This window comes from Chiloscyllium punctatum, chromosome 44, assembly GCF_047496795.1.
Source record: "Chiloscyllium punctatum isolate Juve2018m chromosome 44, sChiPun1.3, whole genome shotgun sequence".
NCBI classification, from domain to species: domain Eukaryota; kingdom Metazoa; phylum Chordata; class Chondrichthyes; order Orectolobiformes; family Hemiscylliidae; genus Chiloscyllium; species Chiloscyllium punctatum.
The window spans coordinates 47,471,614-47,494,840 of record NC_092782.1 but is presented as its reverse complement, the minus strand read 5'-3'; the positions used below and the strand labels follow the sequence as shown (position 1 = coordinate 47,494,840).

General features: G+C 41.7%; 1 protein-coding gene across 1 annotated transcript in view; it reads right to left on the bottom strand.

The window, feature by feature from the left end:
• The window catches only part of LOC140466961 (striatin-interacting protein 2-like), a 40,772-nt gene extending 17,959 nt beyond the window's left edge, over positions 1–22,813 (bottom strand). The window contains exons 1-13 of the mRNA XM_072562847.1: positions 22,640–22,813; positions 18,976–19,045; positions 16,304–16,378; positions 14,836–14,970; positions 13,924–14,044; positions 13,231–13,299; positions 12,521–12,627; positions 9,118–9,245; positions 4,592–4,774; positions 4,123–4,331; positions 3,560–3,625; positions 2,559–2,622; positions 371–442 (exon numbers count right to left, since the gene is read on the bottom strand). Of these exons, the coding sequence (XP_072418948.1) occupies positions 371–442; positions 2,559–2,622; positions 3,560–3,625; positions 4,123–4,331; positions 4,592–4,774; positions 9,118–9,245; positions 12,521–12,627; positions 13,231–13,299; positions 13,924–14,044; positions 14,836–14,970; positions 16,304–16,378; positions 18,976–19,045; positions 22,640–22,717 (1,377 nt within the window). The 5' untranslated portion in view covers positions 22,718–22,813. The remainder of the gene's footprint in view (positions 1–370; positions 443–2,558; positions 2,623–3,559; positions 3,626–4,122; positions 4,332–4,591; positions 4,775–9,117; positions 9,246–12,520; positions 12,628–13,230; positions 13,300–13,923; positions 14,045–14,835; positions 14,971–16,303; positions 16,379–18,975; positions 19,046–22,639) is intronic.
• Positions 22,814–23,227: the final 414 nt, after the last annotated feature.

Here is a 23,227-nt window from a genome sequence, read left to right as displayed (position 1 = left end):
ACACAACATTCCCAAGCAACATTAAATCAAAATTAGGAACAAAAAAAAAAGTATTAAAAAGCAAAGATACTTAACAAAAGGAATGTACTCTAACAAAAGGGAGATTTAGAATGAACTACTGTGCAAGGTAACCAGAATTAGACAATGGAGGGGAAAGAAAGAGAATGACTGGGCATTGGCAGGCCAGTCAGAGCTTTCAAGGGATATTTTCATAACGTGCACATTAATAGACATGAAGTCATTTCCCCGACTTGCTCTTCTTCTCCACTGAAGAGACTGCTCAGAGAAGGAGTGTGATTGTCTAAGAGTCCTCTGGCTTTCCTGATGTATTCTGTATACCACAAGGTGAATTTGTGCTACAAGCCCTTACCAGTGACACTGGACATTTCTGCAGTTCTTCCTCCCTCTTGGCTTGTACTTCTGAGATGGAGACATACTTGTGCTGATGTAGAAATCAGAAAATCAAATTTGTTTGGTTTGCTTAGTCAAGTCTACCTCCTTAAGAACCCATTAAAATGTCTGCTCTCCTTGTCAGGCCAGGCTAGTCAGTTGCAGTAGATTATTGACATGGAGGGTTAAAGCACTGCCCACGCCTGGCCTAACCCTTCCAATAGTGCAGCTGACAGAAAGGCAGCATCAGACTCAGTAAAAGTTCTGCGGCGTAAAATGACACATCAAGTTTGATCCAGTTAGAATCTCACAGCACAGAAACAGATCATTTAGTTCAACTTTACAAAACTGAAAGAATACATTTTGATTTCAATCATTCCAAAAAGCAAAGAGGAAAATAACTTTCACAGTGAATCTGGTCTCTGAGGAGTTTCAGGCTTTCTCTGCTGTTTGTACAAGATAAATTGACTAGTACAGTTGCTGAGAGTCTTTATCCAGCAGCAGTTATATATAGCGTCACTCATTCACTCACTCACACAGGAGCTCCCAAAGCTTCTCTCAGCTATTTAATTTCATTTAATTACTTTTTGAAGTTTAGTTGCCCATTGAGGCTAAATTGGCAACTAAACTTGCATCTAGAAACCTCAAATTGAAAATGAATAGTTAAACTTTTTCATAATGGAAGTCTTGTGTCTGAGAACTACCAGAAATAACAAATAACTGATTTGTTATTTCTAATACAGTGGATTTACAAAATAGAGTCCTTGCTTATATAGAGAATTTCCTTTCTAAGAGGGAAAAACAAAAGAGGCCTCAAGTATTGAACTGCCAACATGCAGCTTTGCAGCAAAAGATGTCAAGAGGTTATTAAACCCACATCTTGCTGTGGGACTGAAAGATAGGACTGAGACAGCAAGTGCACACAAGAAAGAAAACACAAGGAAAAGGAGAGAAAAAAAAGAAAGTGCACTCAGCAATTTTCTGGTACAGATCTGCATGTTGTGCTTTGTGAGTAATCTTCTGCAGTCCCCAGCCCGTACACCATACTGGACCTAAAAATAGGATGGTTGCAATGTGGCAACTTGTCTTAGACAAAACACAGACTGAGAGAAGCATCTAAATCAGTACTAGCGCGAGAGAGAGAGAGCGCGCGAGAGAGAGAGAGGTTTGATTTCCCTCTAATGTGCACACAAAAATCTCCCTAATATAACAAAGGCAGGTAATACTGGTTCATCCTTTCAGAGGAAAATACAGCACATAGATGTCCCTTGAATTAATCCAAGTTTTTTCCTCCACTATCAAACCTGAAGGATCAGCTCACTGATGGATTTCTCACTTTTTGCCACCTGGGGTGCTCTCTTCCGAGTTTTCCAGTCACCATATCGTTTTGAAAATGAATGCCTCATTCATTTGCTTCAATGCAGAATCTCTCTTTGCCTTTGGTAACTCACTGTGGGAGTGTCAGCCCATGATAGATTTCACCCCAAGTTACATGCAACATCCCCACCAATACAAACGCCTACTCACTGCTGATGTCTGCAATTGCACTGCTGTGAATGTCTGGATTTCTGTCTGTATAGGACCTCCAGGTACCAAGGAATATAACAAGAGCTGAAGTAGTGTGTTCAACCCTTTTAGCTTGATCAATATTCACAGGTGAACTCCTACCACAACTCACTTTCTCACACTACTCCTAAGTATCCACAATTGATGCATATTTTATCTAGAATATACACAATAGTCATGATGTCAGTGATAACAATAATGGGTGGGGTTTGTTGTAAGGCATCTTCTCCTTTAGATTACCTCCAGTAAACAATTGTTTAATCAGTTGTTAGTTTTTCTCAACAGGATTTTTCTCTTGCTTGTTCTCTTACAAGAATCTTAATTTTCATAGATGAGACAGTGAATGAAAAGAACCAGGTTAAGTCTGTGGGTGTAGAGCCCTTTATCAAAGCAGGAACCAGAGATTGTTACAGTTCTAAGTAAGTGTGTCCTTCAAATGGTGACCTTTCACAGTCAGATACAAAGAGACCCGCTGTCTGTATTTTATTTTAAAGGAAACATTTTGCTTTGTCAAAATATTTGCTTATGCACTTTTGTTTTTAAGAAATAATAAGAAAACGTGCATGATCCAGAAGAATTATACCCGGCATCTACTCTCCTACCTGTTTCAGTATTTTCACACTATTGTGAATGGGCTTGGGCAAACCCACCAGGGTTTCAGTGTCACTGGAAAGAGAAAGCATAAGAACATTTTAAATCCACAGGGTGAGCCGCACTTAAAAGACTGGTGGATTTCACTATAGTCATTGTGAGTACACAGAATATTTGGAAATGTAATATAGAGAGCAGAGTTGGGAGAGGTTATACACAAGGTAGAATCACAATCACAAAAGTGATACTACAGCAACTGGCAATTTGGCCCAATCTACACATGCTAGTTCTTCAATTGGAGCACACTAACCTAACATCCCCATCATTTTTCTCAACCTGTTTATATTTGTCTCAATAAATCCAACTCAAGATGTTTAATGTCTACAGATACATATTTGATAACTTCACTCTCATTGTTTTCCTGCTGATCCTCAGCCTGCATCTCTGAGCCACACATCTTCAAGTCTCTATTTGATCCTCCTAACCTTTTGAGTTTCAGTTTATAAAATTTACTAATTTCTCAAGTGTTTATTCATAACGATAAACTTGCATTCATTCCTGCTTTCATTCTAAAGAATCTTTCCAACACGACTTCCATGGAGATACCATTTTCCCAAGATCAGAATTTTCTGAACCCATGACATTGACAGACTTCACTTCAGATATGTTTCGATTCAATAACCCTTTAATACTATAAACAAGTGCAATTTTAAATGGCCTTCCTGCTTGCAATCTTCATGTTTCAGCAGCTACTGCACGGAGACAGGCAGCAAGAAGGGAGTGTACACACAGTGAGAAGCAGCAGGAAATAGACGTGTTTCATTTCATTGTAACTAGCCCCACCATCACTGTTGAGTTGACAGACAAAAGTCTAGCATTTTATATATAATATATATAGCTACAGATACAAGCACATACATATCAGATAAATATGACGACACAAAGGTGTAAATACAGATACATACATATGCAAGCTCACTTCTCAGTGTTAAAACTCTACTTTCCTACTCACTTTCCCAATGTGAATCCAATGAATTTGCACCGACTGACTTCCAGAAAATCTTCGATGTCCTTCTCTCTGCAGAAGTAAAAGCAAAACTGAAGACAAGATTAACTTTGGAGGCAAGGAGGCTTTGAGTTGGCAACATGCAGCAGATTAAACAACTGGGGCACATACAAATGAAAACAAATCAAACATTTACGAGCAGAGGTGCCATGAGGATATTTCAGTATGCATTTGAATGTTGTTGAGGGGGTTTTGGGTAGTCACTGAACAGAAATTCAGTGGAGTCTCCAAGGGAAGAGAGAGACAAGTATAATGTAGGTGGGGTTAAACTCAGCAATCCGGATGCTTAGTTTGCTAGATGTGGTGCCACAAACAAGAGATTAGCTCTTTTTCTGTGGGACATGTACCTCCAGGGAACAACCGACAATAAGATGGTGGTTATGCTGGTGGGGGTGGGGAGCATGGTGGTGGTGGTGGTTGTGGAGGTGGAGGAGGAGCCCATCTAAGAAATAACCAGGCCAAACAAAAACAAAAAACATTCTCCAAAGCCAAAAGCAATTTATACTGACCTGACTTTAGTGGCCCAGGGCAGGCACTGTGGGAAGAAGAGTCTCTCTGGCACCAGTCCAGGGGAGGGGAGGTCCTGAATCAGTGCCTCCCTCTCCAGTGCATCCAATTCTCCCTCAATCGCACCGTCACCATCATCTGCTTCCTCCTCCTCCTCCCGAGCCTCATCTCTCTCACAGTAGATATCCAGGCTGTCCTGCTTCACCAGAATCTGCCAGTGACATCAGACAGTTAACATACTGGCTGATGTCCATCAGAGTATCTCCTTCCCATCCAGCCAGGTTTATTTTCAAAACTGAGCTTGTTTGAGGGGACATGGGACCAAGGGCAGGCAGACAAACTGAATTAAGGTTAAGATCAATCATAATCTAGGGCAGGGCAGGGCAAAGCCAAGGCAAGGAGGTTGACTGGCTTCCTCCTAGTTTTCACAAAGAGCAGAGGGGTATCAGCAGCTGTGAAGATGGATCTTACCCTCCGACCCTTGCGACCTCGCTTCTGTTGCTGCTCTAGGATGTCCATGGCTGTTGCTGGTGGAGAGGTGGCTCGCAGAGTTCGTGTCACCTGAATACTGTTCTCCAACAATGGAGGAAGCCCCAGCTTCACTCGCTTTTCCACTTTCAACTCTTGGAGTTTCTCAAACCCTCCAAAACAGAACTGAGAACAAAGGAAAGTAATTAATCAAGTGAGCTCATCCATTCAATGGTACCAAGTACAAGCAGAACACTGAGGAACTGAAAGGTAAATGTAACAAAGGACATTTTTAATTAACGACCAAAAAATTGGCAAAGACACCAAAGGCCTTGTAGAAAACGGAGGTGAAATTTAATAAATAGGGCCAGCTGGATGAAAGTTTTCAGTCATGTGGCATGGCAAGAAGAGATGAGATTATCTTTACTGCTGAGGAAGGGAAGATGTTGGAAGTGATTAAAATCGTACGATTTGATTGAATAAATAATTTTCACTGGGAAAAAAAAAAGAGGTCAGTCATCAGAAGGTAGATTTAAAATAATTGACAAAGAGCACCAGAGAGGTGATGAGACTTTTTATTTCAGGAAGCAAGTTCTTTTTTATGAATTGGAACATGCTTGCAGAAAGGCTGAAGGCAGATGATGTAATAACTTTCAGATGGTAATTGAATAGATACTTTAAGGGCAGCACAGTGGCTCAGTGGTTAGCACTGTTGCCTCACATTGCAGGGACCCGGGTTCACTTCCTGCCTTGGGCAACTGTCTGTGTGCAGTTTGCACATTCTTCCCGGGTGCTCCGGTTTCCTCCCACGTCCTAAGATGTGCAGGTCAGGTGAATTGATCATGCTAAATTGTCCATAGTGTTAAGTACATTAGTCAGAGGGGAATGGGTCTGGGTGGGCTCCCCTTCAGAGGGTCAGTGTGGACTTGTTGGGCCGAAGGGCCTGTTTCCACACTGTAGGAAATCTAATCTAATCAAACAGAAGATTTTGCAGAGCCTTGGGAAACGTGTTTAATTTCTAGCTCTATCCACACAAGCTTAGGCTGAAAGGCTGAAAATCAAATTTTCCTATTCGTCACACAGAGACACGAGTGACTTGTTTATTCATCTACGACTCTCCTGAAGATTACTCTGGTAATGTACATTAATACCTAGAATTGAATAGTTTATGCATTTGTCCCGAGTATATACAAGCCTGTGGAATTTCTCTGCCCCATCAAGAACTCTTTCAAATATCCTATGCAGCCAACGACAGAAAAATGCAAATGCTGGTTTGGTCAATGGAGATGAAGTAGGAATTGTTTGAGGTTTTGGTCAAGAAAAAGGAGGCATATGTCAGGTTGAGACAGTTGGGATCGAGTGAGGAGCATAAGAGCAGTTGGAGTATATTCAAGGGAAATCAGGATGGCGAAAGGGGACATGAGATAGCTATGGCAAGTAGGGTTGAAAGAGAATCCAAAGGGATTCTACAAATATATTAAGGGCAAACAGGTAACTAAGGAGAAAATAGGACCCCTTAAGGATCAACAAGGCCGTCTACGTGTAGAACAACAGGAAATGGGTGAGATATTAAACGAGTATTTCACATCAATATTTACTGTGGAGAAGGATATGGAAACTAGAGAACTTGGAGAAATAAATAGTGATATTTTGAAAAGCTTGAAATATTAATATCTTGAAATCCATATTACAGAGGTGCTGGTGGTGGATGTCTTTAAGTGCATAAAGGTGGATAAATCCCCAGGACCTGATCAGGTATAACCCAGAATTTTGTGGGAATCTAGGGAGGAGATTGCTAGGCCCCTTGCTGTGACATTTGTATCATTGATAGCAACGAGGTGCTGGAAGACTGGAGGTTGGCTAATGTGGTGCCATCATTTAAGACAGGTGGTAAGGAAAGCCAGGGGACTATAGACCAGGGAACTTAATGTCAGTGGTGGGTAAGCTGTTGGAAAGGATTCTGAGGGACACGACTTACATGCATTTGGAAAGGCAAGGACTCATTAGGGATAGCCAACATGGTTTTGAGAGTGGGAAATTGGGTCTTGATTGAGTTTTTTTTGAAGAAGTGACAAAGAAGATTGATGAAGGCAGTTGTTTATATGGACTTCAAGTCATTCAATAAAATTCTGCATGGTAGACTGGTTAGCAAAGTTAGATCACATGGATTCAAGGAGGAGCTAGCCAATTGGATACAAAATTGGCTTGAAGGTGATGGATGTTTGTTTTTCAAACTGGAGTCCTGTGACCAGCATTGTGCCACAAGGATCAGTTACTGGGTCCACTGCTTTTTGTCATTTATATAAATGATTTGGATGTGAACATAGGAGGTATGGTTAGTGAGCTTGCAGATGACACCAAAATTGGTGGCATAGTAGACAGTCAAAAGAAAGTTCTAAGAGTAAAACGGACCTTCATTGGATGGGCCAATGGGCCAAAAAGTGGCAGATGGAGTTTAATTTAATAATTGTGAGGTATTGCATTTTGGTAAGGCAAACCAGGGCAGGACTTCAGCAGTTAGATTAGATTACTTACAGTGTGGAAACAGGCCCTTCGGCCCAACAAGTCCACACTGCCCCGCCAAAGCGCAACCCACCCATACCCCCTACATTTACCCCTTACCTAACACTATGGGCAATTTAGCATGGCCAATTCACCCGATCTGCACATCTTTGGACTGTGGGAGGAAACCCACGCAGACACGGGGAGAATGTGCAAACTCCACACAGTCAGTCGCCTGAGGCGGGAATTGAACCCAGGTTTCTGGTGCTGTGAGACAACAGTGCTAACCACTGTGCCACCGTGCCGCCCAACGGGAGAGCCCTGGGGAGTGTTGCTGAAGACAGACCTAAGGGGCGCAGATACATTGTTTTTCAAAAATGGAGACATTGGGAGACACAGTGTAATGAAAAAGGTGCTTGGCATGCTTGCTTTTATTGGTCATTGAGTATTGGAGTTGGCATGTCATGTTGTGACTGCACAGGACATTGGTTAGGCCACTTTTAGGATACTGTATTCAATTCTGGTCTCCCTGCTATAGGAAAGATGTTGTGAAACTTGAAAGGTTTCAGAAAAAAGTTACAAGGAGGGGGAGGCTGAATAGGCTGGAGCATTGAAGACTGAGGGGTGACCTTATAAAGGTTTATAAAATCATGAGGGACACAGACAGGGTAAATAGACAAGGTCTTTTTCCTCAGTGTAGGGGAGTCCAAAACTAGAAGGCATAGCTTTAAGGTGAGAGGGGAAAAGATTTAAAAGAGACCTGAGGGGCAACATTTTCACAGAGGGTGGTACACATATGGAACGAGCTGCCAGAGGACGTGGCAGAGACAAGTACAATTGCAACATTTAAAAGGCATCCAGATGGATATATGAATAGGAAAGATTTAGAGGGATGTGGGCCAAATGCTGGCTAACAGAACTAGATCAGTTTAAGACATCTGGTCGACTTGGTTGAGTTGGACTGAAGGATCTGTTTCCGTGCTGTATATCTCTTTGATGCCAAGCTCTACCTGGTCAGTTTTGATGCCTGCAGCAGAGTGACATCAAGTTCTGTGGTGCCCATATTAAGGGCACCAATGTAATATAGGGCCCCATCTACAAAACACTTTGAAATACTGAGGAAATTTTGATGGGACAAAATTGCACTTAGACTGGCATCAAGCAGATCAGTAACGCCTCCTCACAGGAAGGGGAAAAACACTGTAGATTCCAGCTCAGGAGCAGGACAAGCAAGGGGTTTTAAACAGCCTGCAGGGATTGAAAGGAATACTACTAATTCATACAGCATCTGAAATTCCAGTTCCAGACTGGCCTGTGCCATTAACTACTAATTTTGGTGATATTGGTTATGTTGAAAACGTGGCCTCAGTGCTCCTACAAGGATGGAAAAAAACTAGCCATGGTTCCTTTGCCTCATGGCTAGCCTATGCTCCAACGAAGTTCAGGAAAGGCAAGATCAGGTGTAGACTCATTTATGATGCTCTCCAGTGCCAAGTACCTGTCTAAGTGGAGGAGCCAGAACAGCCCCTGGTCCAAGGTATCAGTCTATTGCAACTATGGCTCCAAACCCTAGTGAGGAGCAGCATCTGCAGGAGATGAGTGTAAGTACATGTGGGAGAATAGTTGTCTGCAGCATGTACCATCCACAAGATGTATTATAGCAATTCAAGGGGGTTTCTTCAGCAGCTCCTAAACCCATCACTTCCATCAATTTAAACGATAAGGACATCCCTGGAAACACCACTATCACCTGCAAGTTTCCCAAGTTATGCATCATATAAACCTGGCCATAAATTCAGATGTTTCTTCATAGTCATTAGATCAAAATCCCAAAACTCCCTTCCTGAGCGAGTGTACCAATTCCACACTGACTGCATTAGCTCAAGGCAACACATCACTGTGTTCTTGAGAGTGAGAAATTAAGGTTTAATTTAAAAGTCTGGCCTTGTCAGCAAAGCTCATACCCTGTGAATAAAATTTAGAGGGAGTTAAAAATATAATATAATGGAAAATACAAAAATACCTACCAGAATAGTTTTCCAAAGGAGCAGCAACACCTTCTTAACAGGGCAATGTGGAGTGTATCCATTACAGTATTTATTAATGAGAGAGAATAGGAGAACTGCAAATGGCTCACCGTTATGCACTGGGGAACCTAAGGAACAGGATGCAATTAATCAACAGAGGACACACATAAACTATTTGAGAAATAGTGCAGTTTGGACTAAACCCATTCCATCTGCAAACTTTATTCACACAACTCTGTTTTAGTTGCAAGCAGGGTGGAGAAGGAGACAGAGACAAACAGAGAGACACACAGAGAGAGAGAGAGAGAGAGGGAAAGAAAGGAAAGAAAAAGAGAAGAACCTTTGCATCTTCTTACAAAACAGTTGCTGCTGGAATAGGCAGCTGAAGAAATTGCCTGGGTTGGGGAGGGGGGCAGGGTATCAACTCACCAACCTGGAATGGCTGCTGGATCACAATAAGGACCTGACTGGGCTCAGCTACAGTTGAATAGCTTGCCAATAAACATGCTGTGGTGTGGGTCAGAACATGTCAGTTAAATTTTCACATCCCAAATTGGTCAATCTTCATGTGGGAGTCCAGACAGACAGCAGCAGCAGATATTCAACTACCGGCTCCATTACAGTTAGAGCCTCCTCACTCTAACCTGATGCTCAGCAAGAGTGATTGGAAGCAATCAGGATCATGGAATTTGCTGAATGTTACCATCCCTACCAGGTACATGAGAACAAAATGTATTCACGTTTGCAAGTAAACAAAAATACACTACAGTTGCCAAGATTTTGTTTTAAAGTCAATAGTTGGCATTTAACAGATCACATTCAAAGGAACATATTTAAAACCACACTGGAGCATATACAAAGTATTTGGAGCAGAGAAACAGACTGCAGGGTCCAATTGGTCAATGCTCGCTTTTACTCACATGAACCTCCTCCTTCTCCTCTTCAGTGCAACCCATTAGCATATATCAATTCCTTTCTCCCTCAGCTTCTCCATAAAAATATTGTGTTACTTATCACCATCTGAAGTAGTTAAGTTCAGAAAGTTATTTTAGAAAGTTACTTGCTGATGATGATATTCCTCACTTGGAATATTGTGTACAGTTCTGGTCGCCCCATTACAGGAAGCATTGGAAAAGATGCAGAGGAAATTTACCAGGATGTTACCTGGTCTGGAGAGAAGGTCTTATGAGGAAAGGCTGAGGGACTTGGGCCTGTTCTCACTGGAGAAAAGACTAAGAGGGGATTTAATAGAAACATACAAGATGATCAGAGTATTAGATAGAGTGGACAGAGAGAGTTTTTTTTCTAGGACGATGCCATCAGCTTGCATGAGGGGGCATAATTGCAAATGAAGGGGTGATAGATGGAAGACAGATGTCAGAGGCAAGTTCTTTACTCAGAGAGTGACAAGGGCATAGAATGTAACTAACTCAGCCACATTAGGGGCATTTAAACAGTCCTTCAATAAGCATATGGATAATGATGGGCTTAGATTAGTTCCCAGGTTGACGCAACGTCGAGGGCCAAAGGCCTGTTCTGCACTGTATTGTTCTATGTTCTGTGATTGAATCCCGTCTTTACATATCCTTAGTTATCTGCAGAGTGAAAAGTTATAAACATACACTTCCCAACTCAATAGCAGAGCAGTTTTAATACACTTTATAAAGTATACTTTATTATTTTGTAAATAAACCTGCTCAGAGATATCAGGATACGTCTCAAAAGCAAGTGGACTTGAACTCCAACCTTCTGTCCCAGAGACCACTTCACCAATAAGAAAAAAAACATTTGTATGCATCTCTTCATAAATGCTCAAGTGAAACTAAAAACATCATTCACTTGCATATTAATAAACTCGATTGACACATAATTAACAAGTGCTGCATTGTTAAACACCAATTAAAGATGTTTTGCATGAATTCCTTATTAGGTATCTCAGTGACAATTTACACACCCTAGTTTTGGTCTCAACACTGTGCCCTGGTTATGTCTTCCCAAATTCTGTACACAAATTTCTGGGTCAATACTTCTGAGATTACAACTTTTATCAGATAAAATCCAGGGCATTACTTGTTTTATAACTGATGGAGTTGGACTCGTTCCCTGCAGTGAGCACCTTGCATTTATTTTTAACCAGTTAACACCGTTTCTCATCTCTTTGTCTTCCCCTCCACTTTTCACCCCAAAAAACCCACAGTAGTTGTAAAACATTAAGTAAAACAGCAAATATGGATGTTTGAAATTAAAAAAAACATCAGAAAATTAAAGCACACTTGTTCAGTCAGCGCCCATGTGAAGTGAAAGGTCAGATTACAGATGTTTTGGATTCCTGCCCCTTGATCAGAACACACAAGTGAGACAAGGGGTCTACACCATATCATTAATAACCTATCCTTTGTCTTGATACGGACTGACCCGCTGCACATTTGCAGCAGTCTCTGATTTTAAACAAATGCCAGGCAATGGTCACCTCCATCTAATAAGTAAGAATATAACTAATTCCCTTGACATTCTGTGGCATGACCATTCCAACCATCAACATCCTACGGGTTACTACTTACCAGAAACTAGATCAAACCATATAAATAAAGTGGCTACACCAACAAGTGGCCCAGGGGCTGGAATTCTGAGGTGATTAAATCACCTTCTGACTCCCCAAAGCTTAGCCAGCATTTACCCGATGTGTCAGGAGTATAATGGAATATGCTCCACTAGACTGGATGAATGCAGTTCCAAAAACATTCAAAAACACCATCCAGATATGGTACTACATCCAGAATGGTACTACATTCTCATTCCTGAAGAAGGGCTCATGCCCGAAACGTCGATTCTCCTGCTCCTTGGATGCTGCCTGACCTACTGCACTTTTCCAGCTCTGATCTCCAGCATCTGCAGTCTTCACTTTATCCTATGGTACTACATCCACCAACTTAACATTCAAACTCACCCCCACCAATAACAGTGTTTGCAAGATGCACCAAAGCAAGTGACCCAGGGTCCTTTGACTGCACCTTCCAAACCCACAAGCTCAACCACAGCAGAAACATAATGGCAGCAAAGTCATGAAAACAGCATCACCTGCAAATTCCACTTCAAGCCACAAACTATCCTGACGTGGAAAATATATTATTCTTCTTTCACTATAGCTGAATTAAGATCCTTTTTAACTGTAATGTGGGTGTTACCACTCCCAGTAGACCACAGCAATTCAAGTGGTGGCAGCTCACCACCACCTTCTCAAGGCGAATTAGGGATGGGCAAGAAGTGTTGGCCGCACCAATGATGCTAATATCCGATAAGATAAAAAACAAAGTCTGTCTAGAAGGGTGAACGCTGTAGGATTAGATGGAGAAACAGATTAATAGATCAATTCCCAACACGACGGGGAAGTAATCATACTCACTTAGATCAGTCCGGAATCCGTCTCTGGCTGAGCTCCACTCGGGTTTGTCATCCTCACCCTCACATCGTATGATCTCCACCATCAGGTACATAATATTGAGCAGCACCCTGGAATATTGGCCATGCACAAGTGTCAGGGCCTTGATAAAACTGCTGTCATACAAACACCCAACAGTGGAGCACTGAGTCACTCTAGGATGATAACTGCTGAACGCTTATCCCAAAAGTCAGCAGGAAAATATAGAGTTAAAGCTCTTCCTTACTTGAATGGACCTCAGTGGTCAGTATGCAAGTATGGTAACCAGAATGCATCAACCAGAGCAGGTGATTTGACCCTGGTCAGTTCACAGGAATGCTATTAAAACTGGTCACTCAACAATGCCATTGCCCATTTTCAGGTTGCTATCCAGACAATGCTACTGGAAACTGGACAGGTATGGATACCTGAATTGGGTGAGTTAAATACTCTGGCAACACTCAGCTCATGGCACACATGTTGGATGTGAGCGAAGTACCAGGTGGTGCCTTACAGCACAGGATGAGCTAATACCTCCAGAACAGGCAATGGAGTAGAGACAAAAAAAACACAAATTGCCAACAGTTAGAACATGTTTCCGTGGAACACAGACGGTCAGACGTATTTTATGATTCAGGTCGCCACATCTTGTAGGAGGAATGATGTAGTTAGGAACGGATATGCAATCCTCTCACCTCAGTTCAGTGCTATCTGCTAGGGAGATGGCTGGTTTTCTCAGAGAACTGCTGCATGTCTGGCTGTTACTGCATATAAACAGAAGTATATTTTCATCCATATGCATACTTCCATTAACAAGGTGACAGTCATAAACTCTGATGTACACAGAATACAACTAATTCTCTGATGTTGCCCACGGGCTCAGTTTGACATTATACTACAGCACAATTCAAGTTGCCAAATGCAAAGCTAGAGTTTGTACCTGATCACAACTGCAATAATTTACAGATTAAGGAGGATGCCAATGGGCCTATCTAACATGTTCTTCTTTGATTCTCCCCATCAGGGCATCTAACTTTATGAATGAATCCAAAGTTTATGCTGTCCCTGCTCAATCCAGGGACTACTCTGGGTCCTGACGACTCCTAGTCTGATGAAATGCTCTCTAACATCAGTCCTGAACTGGCCTTTCACTAACCACTACTCACATCCCTCTTCACAAATTTGAGGAGATCCTAGTCTCCAATTATCCACTCTTAGGGTAGGACGTCCTCTGTTAGGCTTGTCAAGATGTATCCCAGCCTATGGTTTTACTGGACCCCATCCTAAATGAGTTTCCAGTGGGCTTATGAGCTTAATTTGACTTAATGCTAAAAAGTGACCTACTGACAGATTGTCACAAGCACCAATGGGTTGTCTCCTTCACTCACTCGATCTCCATGTTGAGCAGCTCCACCAATGCCCCAAATGTGCCCATTTCATAGAGAAGGAAGACATTGTATCGAGCCCAATGTATTACTTCAGTTTCTGTGTAGCAGTCATCGAACACACCTGAGGAAAAATTAAAGCAGAAGGATCAAGTACAGCAACTAGGAGGAAAAGACACTGTTTTAGTTTTGTTTCTTGTGGGTAAGACAACCTCATATCTCTTATAATATTTTAAAGTGCGTGTGACTTGCTCTTTACAATGTGCATACATTTGCATTATCTTGTGTCATATCTGAAAAGAGGCATTTTGAGAATGGCCCAGCCGGTACTTTCTGGATAGCTATGCACAGCCTACTGGGAACACTGGAAGAGTGTGCAGTTTACTGATCAGAAATGGAAGTCATGTCAGTCCTATGGATATGGGTCAATGTCAAATGTTTTCATATCATGCTCCTGAACTTGACACTGAAGGAACTCAACTTGCCAGTAAAGTGGGGTGGGGGAGCATGAAGAACACAAATATTTTGCAGACATAATCTGAGGTGGATTTAATTTAGAGACTACTGCACATGGCTCATGTCTTATCATCTATATGTATGTATATGAAGTGTGACTAGTTAGGGTGTTAAACTTCCTTGTGCTTCAGGTCCATGTTTTGTACAGGTTAACATTGGTTTAAATCATGATGTTGGTCAAAGTTTCCACTGGATTTAGACAACATATAAATTACCAGAAGAAGTAAGCTCCTCAAGTCTGCTCCACCATACAATAATATCATGGCTGATTGGATTGTGGCTACAAATCCAAATTCCTGCCTACACCCAATATTGTTGACTCACCTGTTCACAGAATAGTAATAGCTGTAGGAGTTAATTCAGAAATGAAATGAGTAATACTGTCCCATCATCAATTACCTTGGGCCAGATAAAGTATAGCTCTGGCAAATTTAAGTCTCTTCTCCTTATTGATCACTTCCAATCCATCCAGCAATCTCATCAAGTAGGATTTATGCTCATTTTCTTCCAACTCTACCCATTTCTTGCCCCTTCCTGGAAAAAAGAAAAAAAGGGTATTAAATTATAGTGATGCCGTCATTCCTATTCCTCATCAATCCAAAATTCCATCAAGATAAACAAGCCTTACTGGGTCCCCAAAGGTTTTCGGACCAATTCAATCCATTCCCTGGGGAACAATGTGACCACTAATTTTCAGAATTTGAGACAGACTACATACAAAAAAGAACCAAAAAGAAATATGAGGGAGAAACCTGCTCTGTTAAACATATTCCTTTCACTCCACAAAAATGTTATATGTATTATGCAACTGGAATCTGCTATCTGTGGTCTTTCTCCTCAGTCATTCAGATGATGTTAATTGGCCTGTAGTGAACTGGGTTTTTGGGCAGTGTGTGGATGTTTATTAAACACATTGAGAATAACAGAAATTAATCAGATGAATACAGTGGAACAGGGAGCATTGCTGTGGTTGGAGCTAATCTTATGAATTTGAGGTTCAGTAACCAGTGATGCAGTCAATGGCACAACCTATTGTGAGTTATAGTATAAACTTCCATCTATCACAATATGCACACTACGGACTAAGTGGCCTAAAATGATAACATTGCAGAAAGGATGCACAGAAAAAGGTAACTTAATCAAATGATGTAAAAATGGAAATGACAGGAATTAGGAAAATAAATAGAATTACTGAAGGACTCAGTCCATCGGTCCTCAAAATCTCTAAAATGGTTCAGCTCATAGAATAATGCAGCACATGAGGTGGTCATTTGGTCTGTCAAATTCTATACAAGATGTTTGTAAGAGGTATCCAATATTCCCATTCTCCTTTGCTTATCACACATCAAGTATTATTACCTTTCAAATATTTATTGAATTCCCTCTCAAAAGTTATTATCAAAACTGTTTTGATCGCTTTTTCAGGTCTTTTCATACAGAAACAACTTGCTAGGCAAATAATTTCTCACTCTGGCTCTTTTGACAATCAACTTAAGTCTGTGTCCTCTTGTTGCCACTCATTTCTCCAAGGGAGATAATTTCTCATCTATTCTACCAAAACATTTCATGACATTGATGTGCACACCAATGAACTATTTGTTTAATCTTTTCTGATCTTTGAAGGTCAAACCTAACTTATCTCCCACCTCTCCAAGAAACTGAAGTCCCTCATTCCTGTTAGCATTCTAGTCATCATCATTCATTCATTACTAAAAGGCGCTTACAGGTAAATTTATCTCCAAATTTCAGCTTCTTCACTACAATCCTGGAAAATTGTCCTGCCCCAAAATCCTGCTCAAACAAATCTGGAAATTACACCAAAGGTTTTATGAGGACCCCGTTTCTACCCCGTGCAATTGTCCATTACCATGTATTGCAAAATCCTCTTCAAAGCAATCCCTGTTAGCAGCAAATTCAGGCTCTTCAGTGTAACTGTACAGCTCTGCAGAAAGAGGAGAAAGATAAGATTGTTCAACATAAGTGTCCTTCCTTAAGGAGAGGTAAACTTGCAATGGTACACATTTAGTCCTGGGATGATGGAATTCTCTTACAAGTAACTTTCAGAAGGATGGACCTATACTCAATCAAGTTTAGAAGAATGAAACATGATCTTTAAAAAAAAATTAATTACATAATACTACTTTTAAAATGTATTAAAATATACATTTATAAAGATTCTGAGAAAGCTTGACAGGGTAGATGCTGGAAGAACGGTTTCTCCTGCATGAGAGTTTATAACTATAGGAGACAATTTAAAAACAAAGGGTCTCTCATTTAAGAAACAGATGAGGAGAAGTTTCTTCTCTCGTGGGGTCATTAGCTTTTGGAATACACTTCACAGAAAGCAGTGGGGGTTTGGTTTTTGAATATACAGGCTATGTTAGACAAATTTTTGATCAACAAAAGAGCAAAGGAATCATAGAACAGACAGGAAAGTAAAGGTCACAATCAGGTCAACCATGATCTTATTGAATGGCTGAGCAAGCTCATTGGGCTGAATGGCCTACTTTTGTTTCTATGTCTTCTGATGTTAATATCATGCAGTGCGCCTCTAAGGTTCCTCCACATTGCATACCTCTCGGTGTTGACAAAGGAACCCATTTAATACTGAAGTCTTTCTTCATAAAATTTTGCAAACTTTGACTTCAAGGAATTTTCCACATCAGCTTCTCCAGTATGTGTTTAAATGTGGATTTTCTCTTTATTCAATTAATTTTCAGCATTTATTTTTCTAGGATTCATCATTGTTACTCCGTTTAACTACTTCCTTATTCCATCTGGCCCCTTTCTTTTATCTGATTATGGTTGTAGTTGTGTATCAGACTAGTAATTGAGAGACTTTGATCAAAAATCCAGAGAGACTGATACAGACATAGGAAAAATAAAGAATTTGCATTTACTTTAAAATAACTTGGAAATTATTAATAGTTTCTGTAAAAATAGACAAAACTATCCAGTTGTCCTAAAAACGAAGCCCTTACCCAATGTAGACCTATATGGGATTCCAGTCTTACACCAACATTCTTACATTTCCCTTTAAAGCAAACCATTGAATTGCAACACATTTCTACAAACAGAAACAGCAGCTGAAGGGGACCTGAGATAGGCAAGAAATACCAACCTTTCATTTCAAGATCCATTTCCTTAAAATCATTAGGACCTCCTCAGAGAGGATTCAATCCCAGTGTTTGGAACTCATGAAAATTGAGACTAAAATGCTTATCTTTCTCCATATCCTCTCAGCTCATAGTCTGCTCCAAACTTGCACCATTCTACAGAGCTTCCCCCAACTTCTGAGATCTTGTGCTCCTAATGAATACCCAAAACGATCACCCTGCACCTTAAAATGTCCCCATAGTTAACCTCATCTTAAATCAAGCATTTAGAGTTTCCTCACTTAAACCCATAGCCACCTGTTATCTTCAGTCCTGTTTCTGTCCTTCGTTTGACAATATTGAGTGTGACTATGGCTTGCTGTTTCTGCTAGATCTCAGTTTTTTCCCAAACATCACACTATTCAATGGGGGTGGACTGAGGAGTGCATGTGTGGCATAAACCTTATAAACTTCCACACTACTTCTCATTGTAGTCCATAGATCTCTTGCAACAGTGTCTCCTCCCACACTTTGTCTACAGTTTGTTACAAACTTTCTTACTCAGCCCCTCCTGTTTCTCAATTACATGTACCCTCTCAGCAATATCACTAACAGGCATGAATGCAGCCTTTATAGAAATGTAGTACAGCACAGGAACAGGCCCTTCAGCCCACCATCTGTGCTAACCATGATGCCATTCTAAAACAATCCTATCTGCCTGCATGATAGCTCTCCACGAAGAGAATGTTGCACTGTTGAAAGTGGTGTCTTTTAGAGGAAACATTAAACTAAAGGCTCTGCTACCCTCACATGCAAGAATTAAAAACAGAAATTCTACAATCCTCGTCAATGCTAGACCCTCTGGAATTAAATCCTTATTTTCTGTCTCTCCTCCTTTAGATAGCTCTTTCAAACTTCCCTCTTCAACAAAACTTTTGGTCAACTGTCTTAATATTTTCATACATGATTCGATGTCAGAGAACTCCTGAAACTGATTGCGACTACAGCCACATCAAAACAGAAACAGAAATGTAAGTTTATCTTGTCATTTATCACATTGTTGTTTGTGGCACCTTGATGTGCGAAAATTGGCCATCACATTTGCTGTTTAATAATGTCTTTTTTCAAAAATCTTTAATTGACTGAAGTGTTTAGAATGCCTGGGGAAATGAAAAACACTGAAAAGTCACAAATTCTCCCTTTCTCACAACCAGGTGGTACACAAATTCATGTTAGTTTTTCTTCCCATCCAGCACATTCATTGTTGCCAACTGCATCAGCTGATGGTCACATCAATGAAAACATCTCCAAATCAGCAACACTAAAGAAATACAAAACTTATTACAGCTGCTGATACGAAATAACTTACCAAAAACTAAATTCAGTTCTGTAACTGAAGCAGAAGACTAAAATATACAGAGTAGCAAGGGACAAGTCATCTCACCTGACAGTTCTGCAACAATGCTGTCTGAATCTCCATATTCAAATTCTAGGTTGGGGAGATCCAATGAACCCTAAAAATTGGAAAGAGGAGCATTTCTGTTGGTTTCAATCCTAATATCACCACCACACCTTACTGCTTTAAAGTATCAACCAATGCATTTGACAATTTTAATTCAGGGAGGGAGGGACTGAAAGTGGAAACAATTTAGTCCCTTAAGCCCAAATGATCCCCCCCCACCCCCCGCCCCACCCCACCTCCCCCGTTCTGGAATCTGCACAGGAGGTACTCTTAAAACATTCCAGCAACCTGATCATGTATGATTCATTCTAATTTGTCGTTGATATTTCTAGAGGAAGGCTCTGGAAAATTCCTTCCTGAGCCTCAAGTATGCAAGTCAAGGACGACTGCAGATCATCTATCTAACCTTGATGTTTTCTGTTATTCACTATTGGGTTGTCGCTGTTGCTGTCTGGCCATCATTTATCACCCATCCTGAGTTGCCCTTGAGAAAGTGGTGGTGTGCTGCCTGTTTGAACTGCTGCAGTTCACATGCTGTACACATGGTTGACCCAAAATACCCCTAGGAATAGAATTCCAGGATTTGACCCAGTGACAGTGAAGGTACAGCGATATATTTCCAAGTCAGGATGGGGAGAGGTTTGGAGGGGAACTGGCAGGTGTTCCCATGTATCTGCTGCCCTTTTTGTTTGAGTTGGAAGTGATCATGGGTTTGGAAGGTGTAGTCTAAGGATCTTTCATGAATTTCTGCAGTGCATCTTGTGGATAGTACACACTGCTGTTACTGAGCATTAGTGGAGATGATACCAGTCAAGCGGGCTGCTTTGTCCTGGATGGAGTCAAGCTTCTTGAATGTTGTTGGAGCTGCATCCATTCCAGGCAACTGGGAAGTATTCCATCACACTACTGACTTGTGCCTTCTAGATGATGGACAAACTTTGGGGAGTCAGGAGGGGAGTTACTCACCACACTGAATCTGCTTTTGGAGCCACTGTATTTGTGGTGAGTCCAGTTGAGTTTCTGTTCAATATTAACCCCCAGGATGTTGATAGTGGGGGAATTTAGCGATAGAAATACCACTGAATGTCAAGGGATGTTGGTCAGGTGACTTCTTATTGGAGATGGTCATTGTCTGGCATTTGTGTGGCACAAATATTACATGCCACTTGTCAGCCCAAGCCTGGATATTATCCAGATCATATTGCATTTGAAACAAGTGCAACATTGTTCAGTATCTGAGGAGTCACAATCGTGCTGAACATTGTACTATCATCGGTGAACATCCCCACTTCCGACCCTTATGATGGAGGAAACGTCATTGATGAAACAGTGAAGATGGTTGGGCATAGGACATTATCCCGAGGAACCCCTGCAGAGGTGTCCTAGAGCCGAAATGACCAAGCTCCGACAACTGCAACTATCTTCCTATGTGCCAGGTATGATTCCAACCAGCAGCGAGTTTGCCCCTACCACCCATCCAGTTTTACTAGGGCTCCTGGATGCCACACTGTCGAAAGCAGTGTTAATGTCAAGGGCTGTCACTCATCTCCCCTCTGGAATTCAGCTCTTTTGTCCATGTCTGAACCTAGGTTGTAATGGGGTCAGGAGCTGAGTGGCCCTGGCAGAACCAAACTGGGCATCACTGAGCAGATACTGGATTAGTGGTGCTGGAAGAGCACAGCAGTTCAGACAGCATCCAACGAGCAGTGAAATCGAAATCGATTTCACTGCTCGTTGGATGCTGCCTGAACTGCTGTGCTCTTCCAGCACCACTAATCCAGTATTTGGTTTTCAGCATCTGCAGTTATTGTTTTTATCATCACTGAGCAGATGCTGCTTGATAGCATGGTTGATGACACCTTTCATCACTTCACTCACGATACAGAGTAATTTGACAGGTAGTAATTGCTTTTTTATGTACAGGACATACCTGGGAACTTTTTCACATCGTCAGATAGATGCCAGTGTTCTAACTGTACAGGAACTTCTTGGCTAGTGGAGCGGCAATTCTGAAGGACAAGTCCTCAGTAATATTGCTGGAATGTTGTCAGGATCCACAGCCTTTGCAGTATCCAGTGCCTCTAACCATTTCTTGATATCACGTGGAGTGAATCAAATCAGCTACATTACATAGCCTTTTCTTGTTTATCAATTTCATGTCAATTGAAATTTTAAAGCTGCCAGAAATTAATCACCACCCAAAGTGACATTTCACTATGCAATGATGCCAAGATCCTTCAGCAGGTATCATTTCAGAGGCTGGTAGTACCATGGAGAATAAGATAGATCAATAGATTTTTGTTGGATGAGGGTATTAAGGATTATGGAACATTGGTGAGTAATGAGAATAAGATAAAGATAATCCTTGATCTTAAATAGCAAAACAAAGTGACTCGAACTATGTGACCTCCTGTTCCTATGGCATTTATGACATGGGCACACTGCACTGAGGCACAGATTTTAAGGGCTGACAATGAGTTGGGAAATAAGCACAATGTCAACTTTATTTTCTTCAGGAAGTCGACCTTCTAATTCCAAGAACCATACTACAATCTTCATGGCAACACAGGTAGATGCTTGTTGTCCACTTCCTAGCTGCCCCTAATCCCCTTTAAAAGGGGCAAATCAGAAATGACATTAATGCGACTCTAGCAAATGCAAACGTTCACTCACCACAGGTATCCTCGAGAGTAAACACAGTGAAGCAATCCATCCAGAGGTTATGCCCTTTAAAAGCACACACTCCAATATACAATCATTCTATGAAATGGCAGATCATTTCAGACTGGCACACAGCAGCAATGTCAACTGAATATGACATGGTTCAAGGGATACAGATTGGTACCCATATTCACCCAAACATATCAGATAATATGTTTCTATCATGCAACACCTCATCTTTCTCCTGTACAATGATGCTCACTGTGATGATAACAAGTAACAGCTTCCCAGCGAATTGGGACAGAGAGAGATGGAAAATGTGAAGAGAAATGAGAGGAATGGAAAACAAGATGAAAAAAAGGCAACACATAGGAGGGAGAAAATAGTGGGAGAATTCGTGGGGACAAGGTAGGCAAAAGAGTGCGAGACACACCACTCTTTCAACCCCGTTGAGAGAGAGTTGGACAAACAGAAAAAGGGAAACAGGAGAGAGAGAGGAGCAAAAACTGAAATTACTGGAAAAACTCAGCAGGTCTGGCAGCCTCCGTGGCAAGAAAGCAGAGTTAACGTCTCTTCGCACTTCGTTCACACTTCAAAAGTCCTGTAGAGTATTTATTGGACGATTGCTTGTGAAAACGCTGCATGCTTGCTTTCTTTCTTGGTAGAGAATTTTGAAAAGTTGGCCCAACCTGGTTTTGTTGTTAAACAGAAAACTTTAGCAGCTCGCTGACTAGTTTTGGAAAGTTGTATGGGTCATTTCTGGAGGTCTCACTTATGACCACCGCCGAGTGCCACTTGCTCCAGTTGGCTTGCGGAGCAGGATCCGAGTGACTGACCGGGAGGTAGCAGGCACCTGCTCTCCCTCCTCACTGACTGGCTGCCTCTGACATTCCCCTCTCCCTCCAATACCGCTCGGTTATTATTAGACACTGTCACCTGCCGTTGTCTGTCTGTCTGTGGGACCACGGCCGAAACTGATGCTCACCTCCGATTCTCTCCGCTGGTATCGGCAAAGCTCCTTAAGACGCGGCGCCGGTGCCGAGCTCCCGCCCGCCGCCTCCATCCTCACGCGGACCGAACTCTGTTACATTCTGTAACCAAGCGCCGGCGTTCCAGACCCCGCCCACTCGCTCTTCATTGGGCCCAGCTGTTCTGGAGGCGGGGGCCCGCCGGCAGACTCGCCCTGTGATTGGAAAAACGTGACGTCAATCCGTAACGTCGCTCGGCCGCAGGACTCCTCCCTCCCGAACACGAGGTGACCATTCGGCCCTCTCTGACCGTGCCAGCTCTCTGCAAGAGCAACTTCACTCACCCCCCACTGTTAACAGAACTGAGAGGACTAAAAATACAAACTCAACAGATCTGGCCTCGTCTGTGGACTGAGAAAGAGAATGAACAATTAGCATCTTACTTTTTCCCAGTAGTCACATTGGATTTGTAATGCCAAGACAGTCAAGGCTATGGTAAAAACAATGACTGCAGATGCTGAAAATCAAACACTGGACCAGTGGTGCTGGAAGAGGGTCAAGTGCTGGTAAATAGGCTTAGTGTAGTTACAAGAATTAGGGACTGG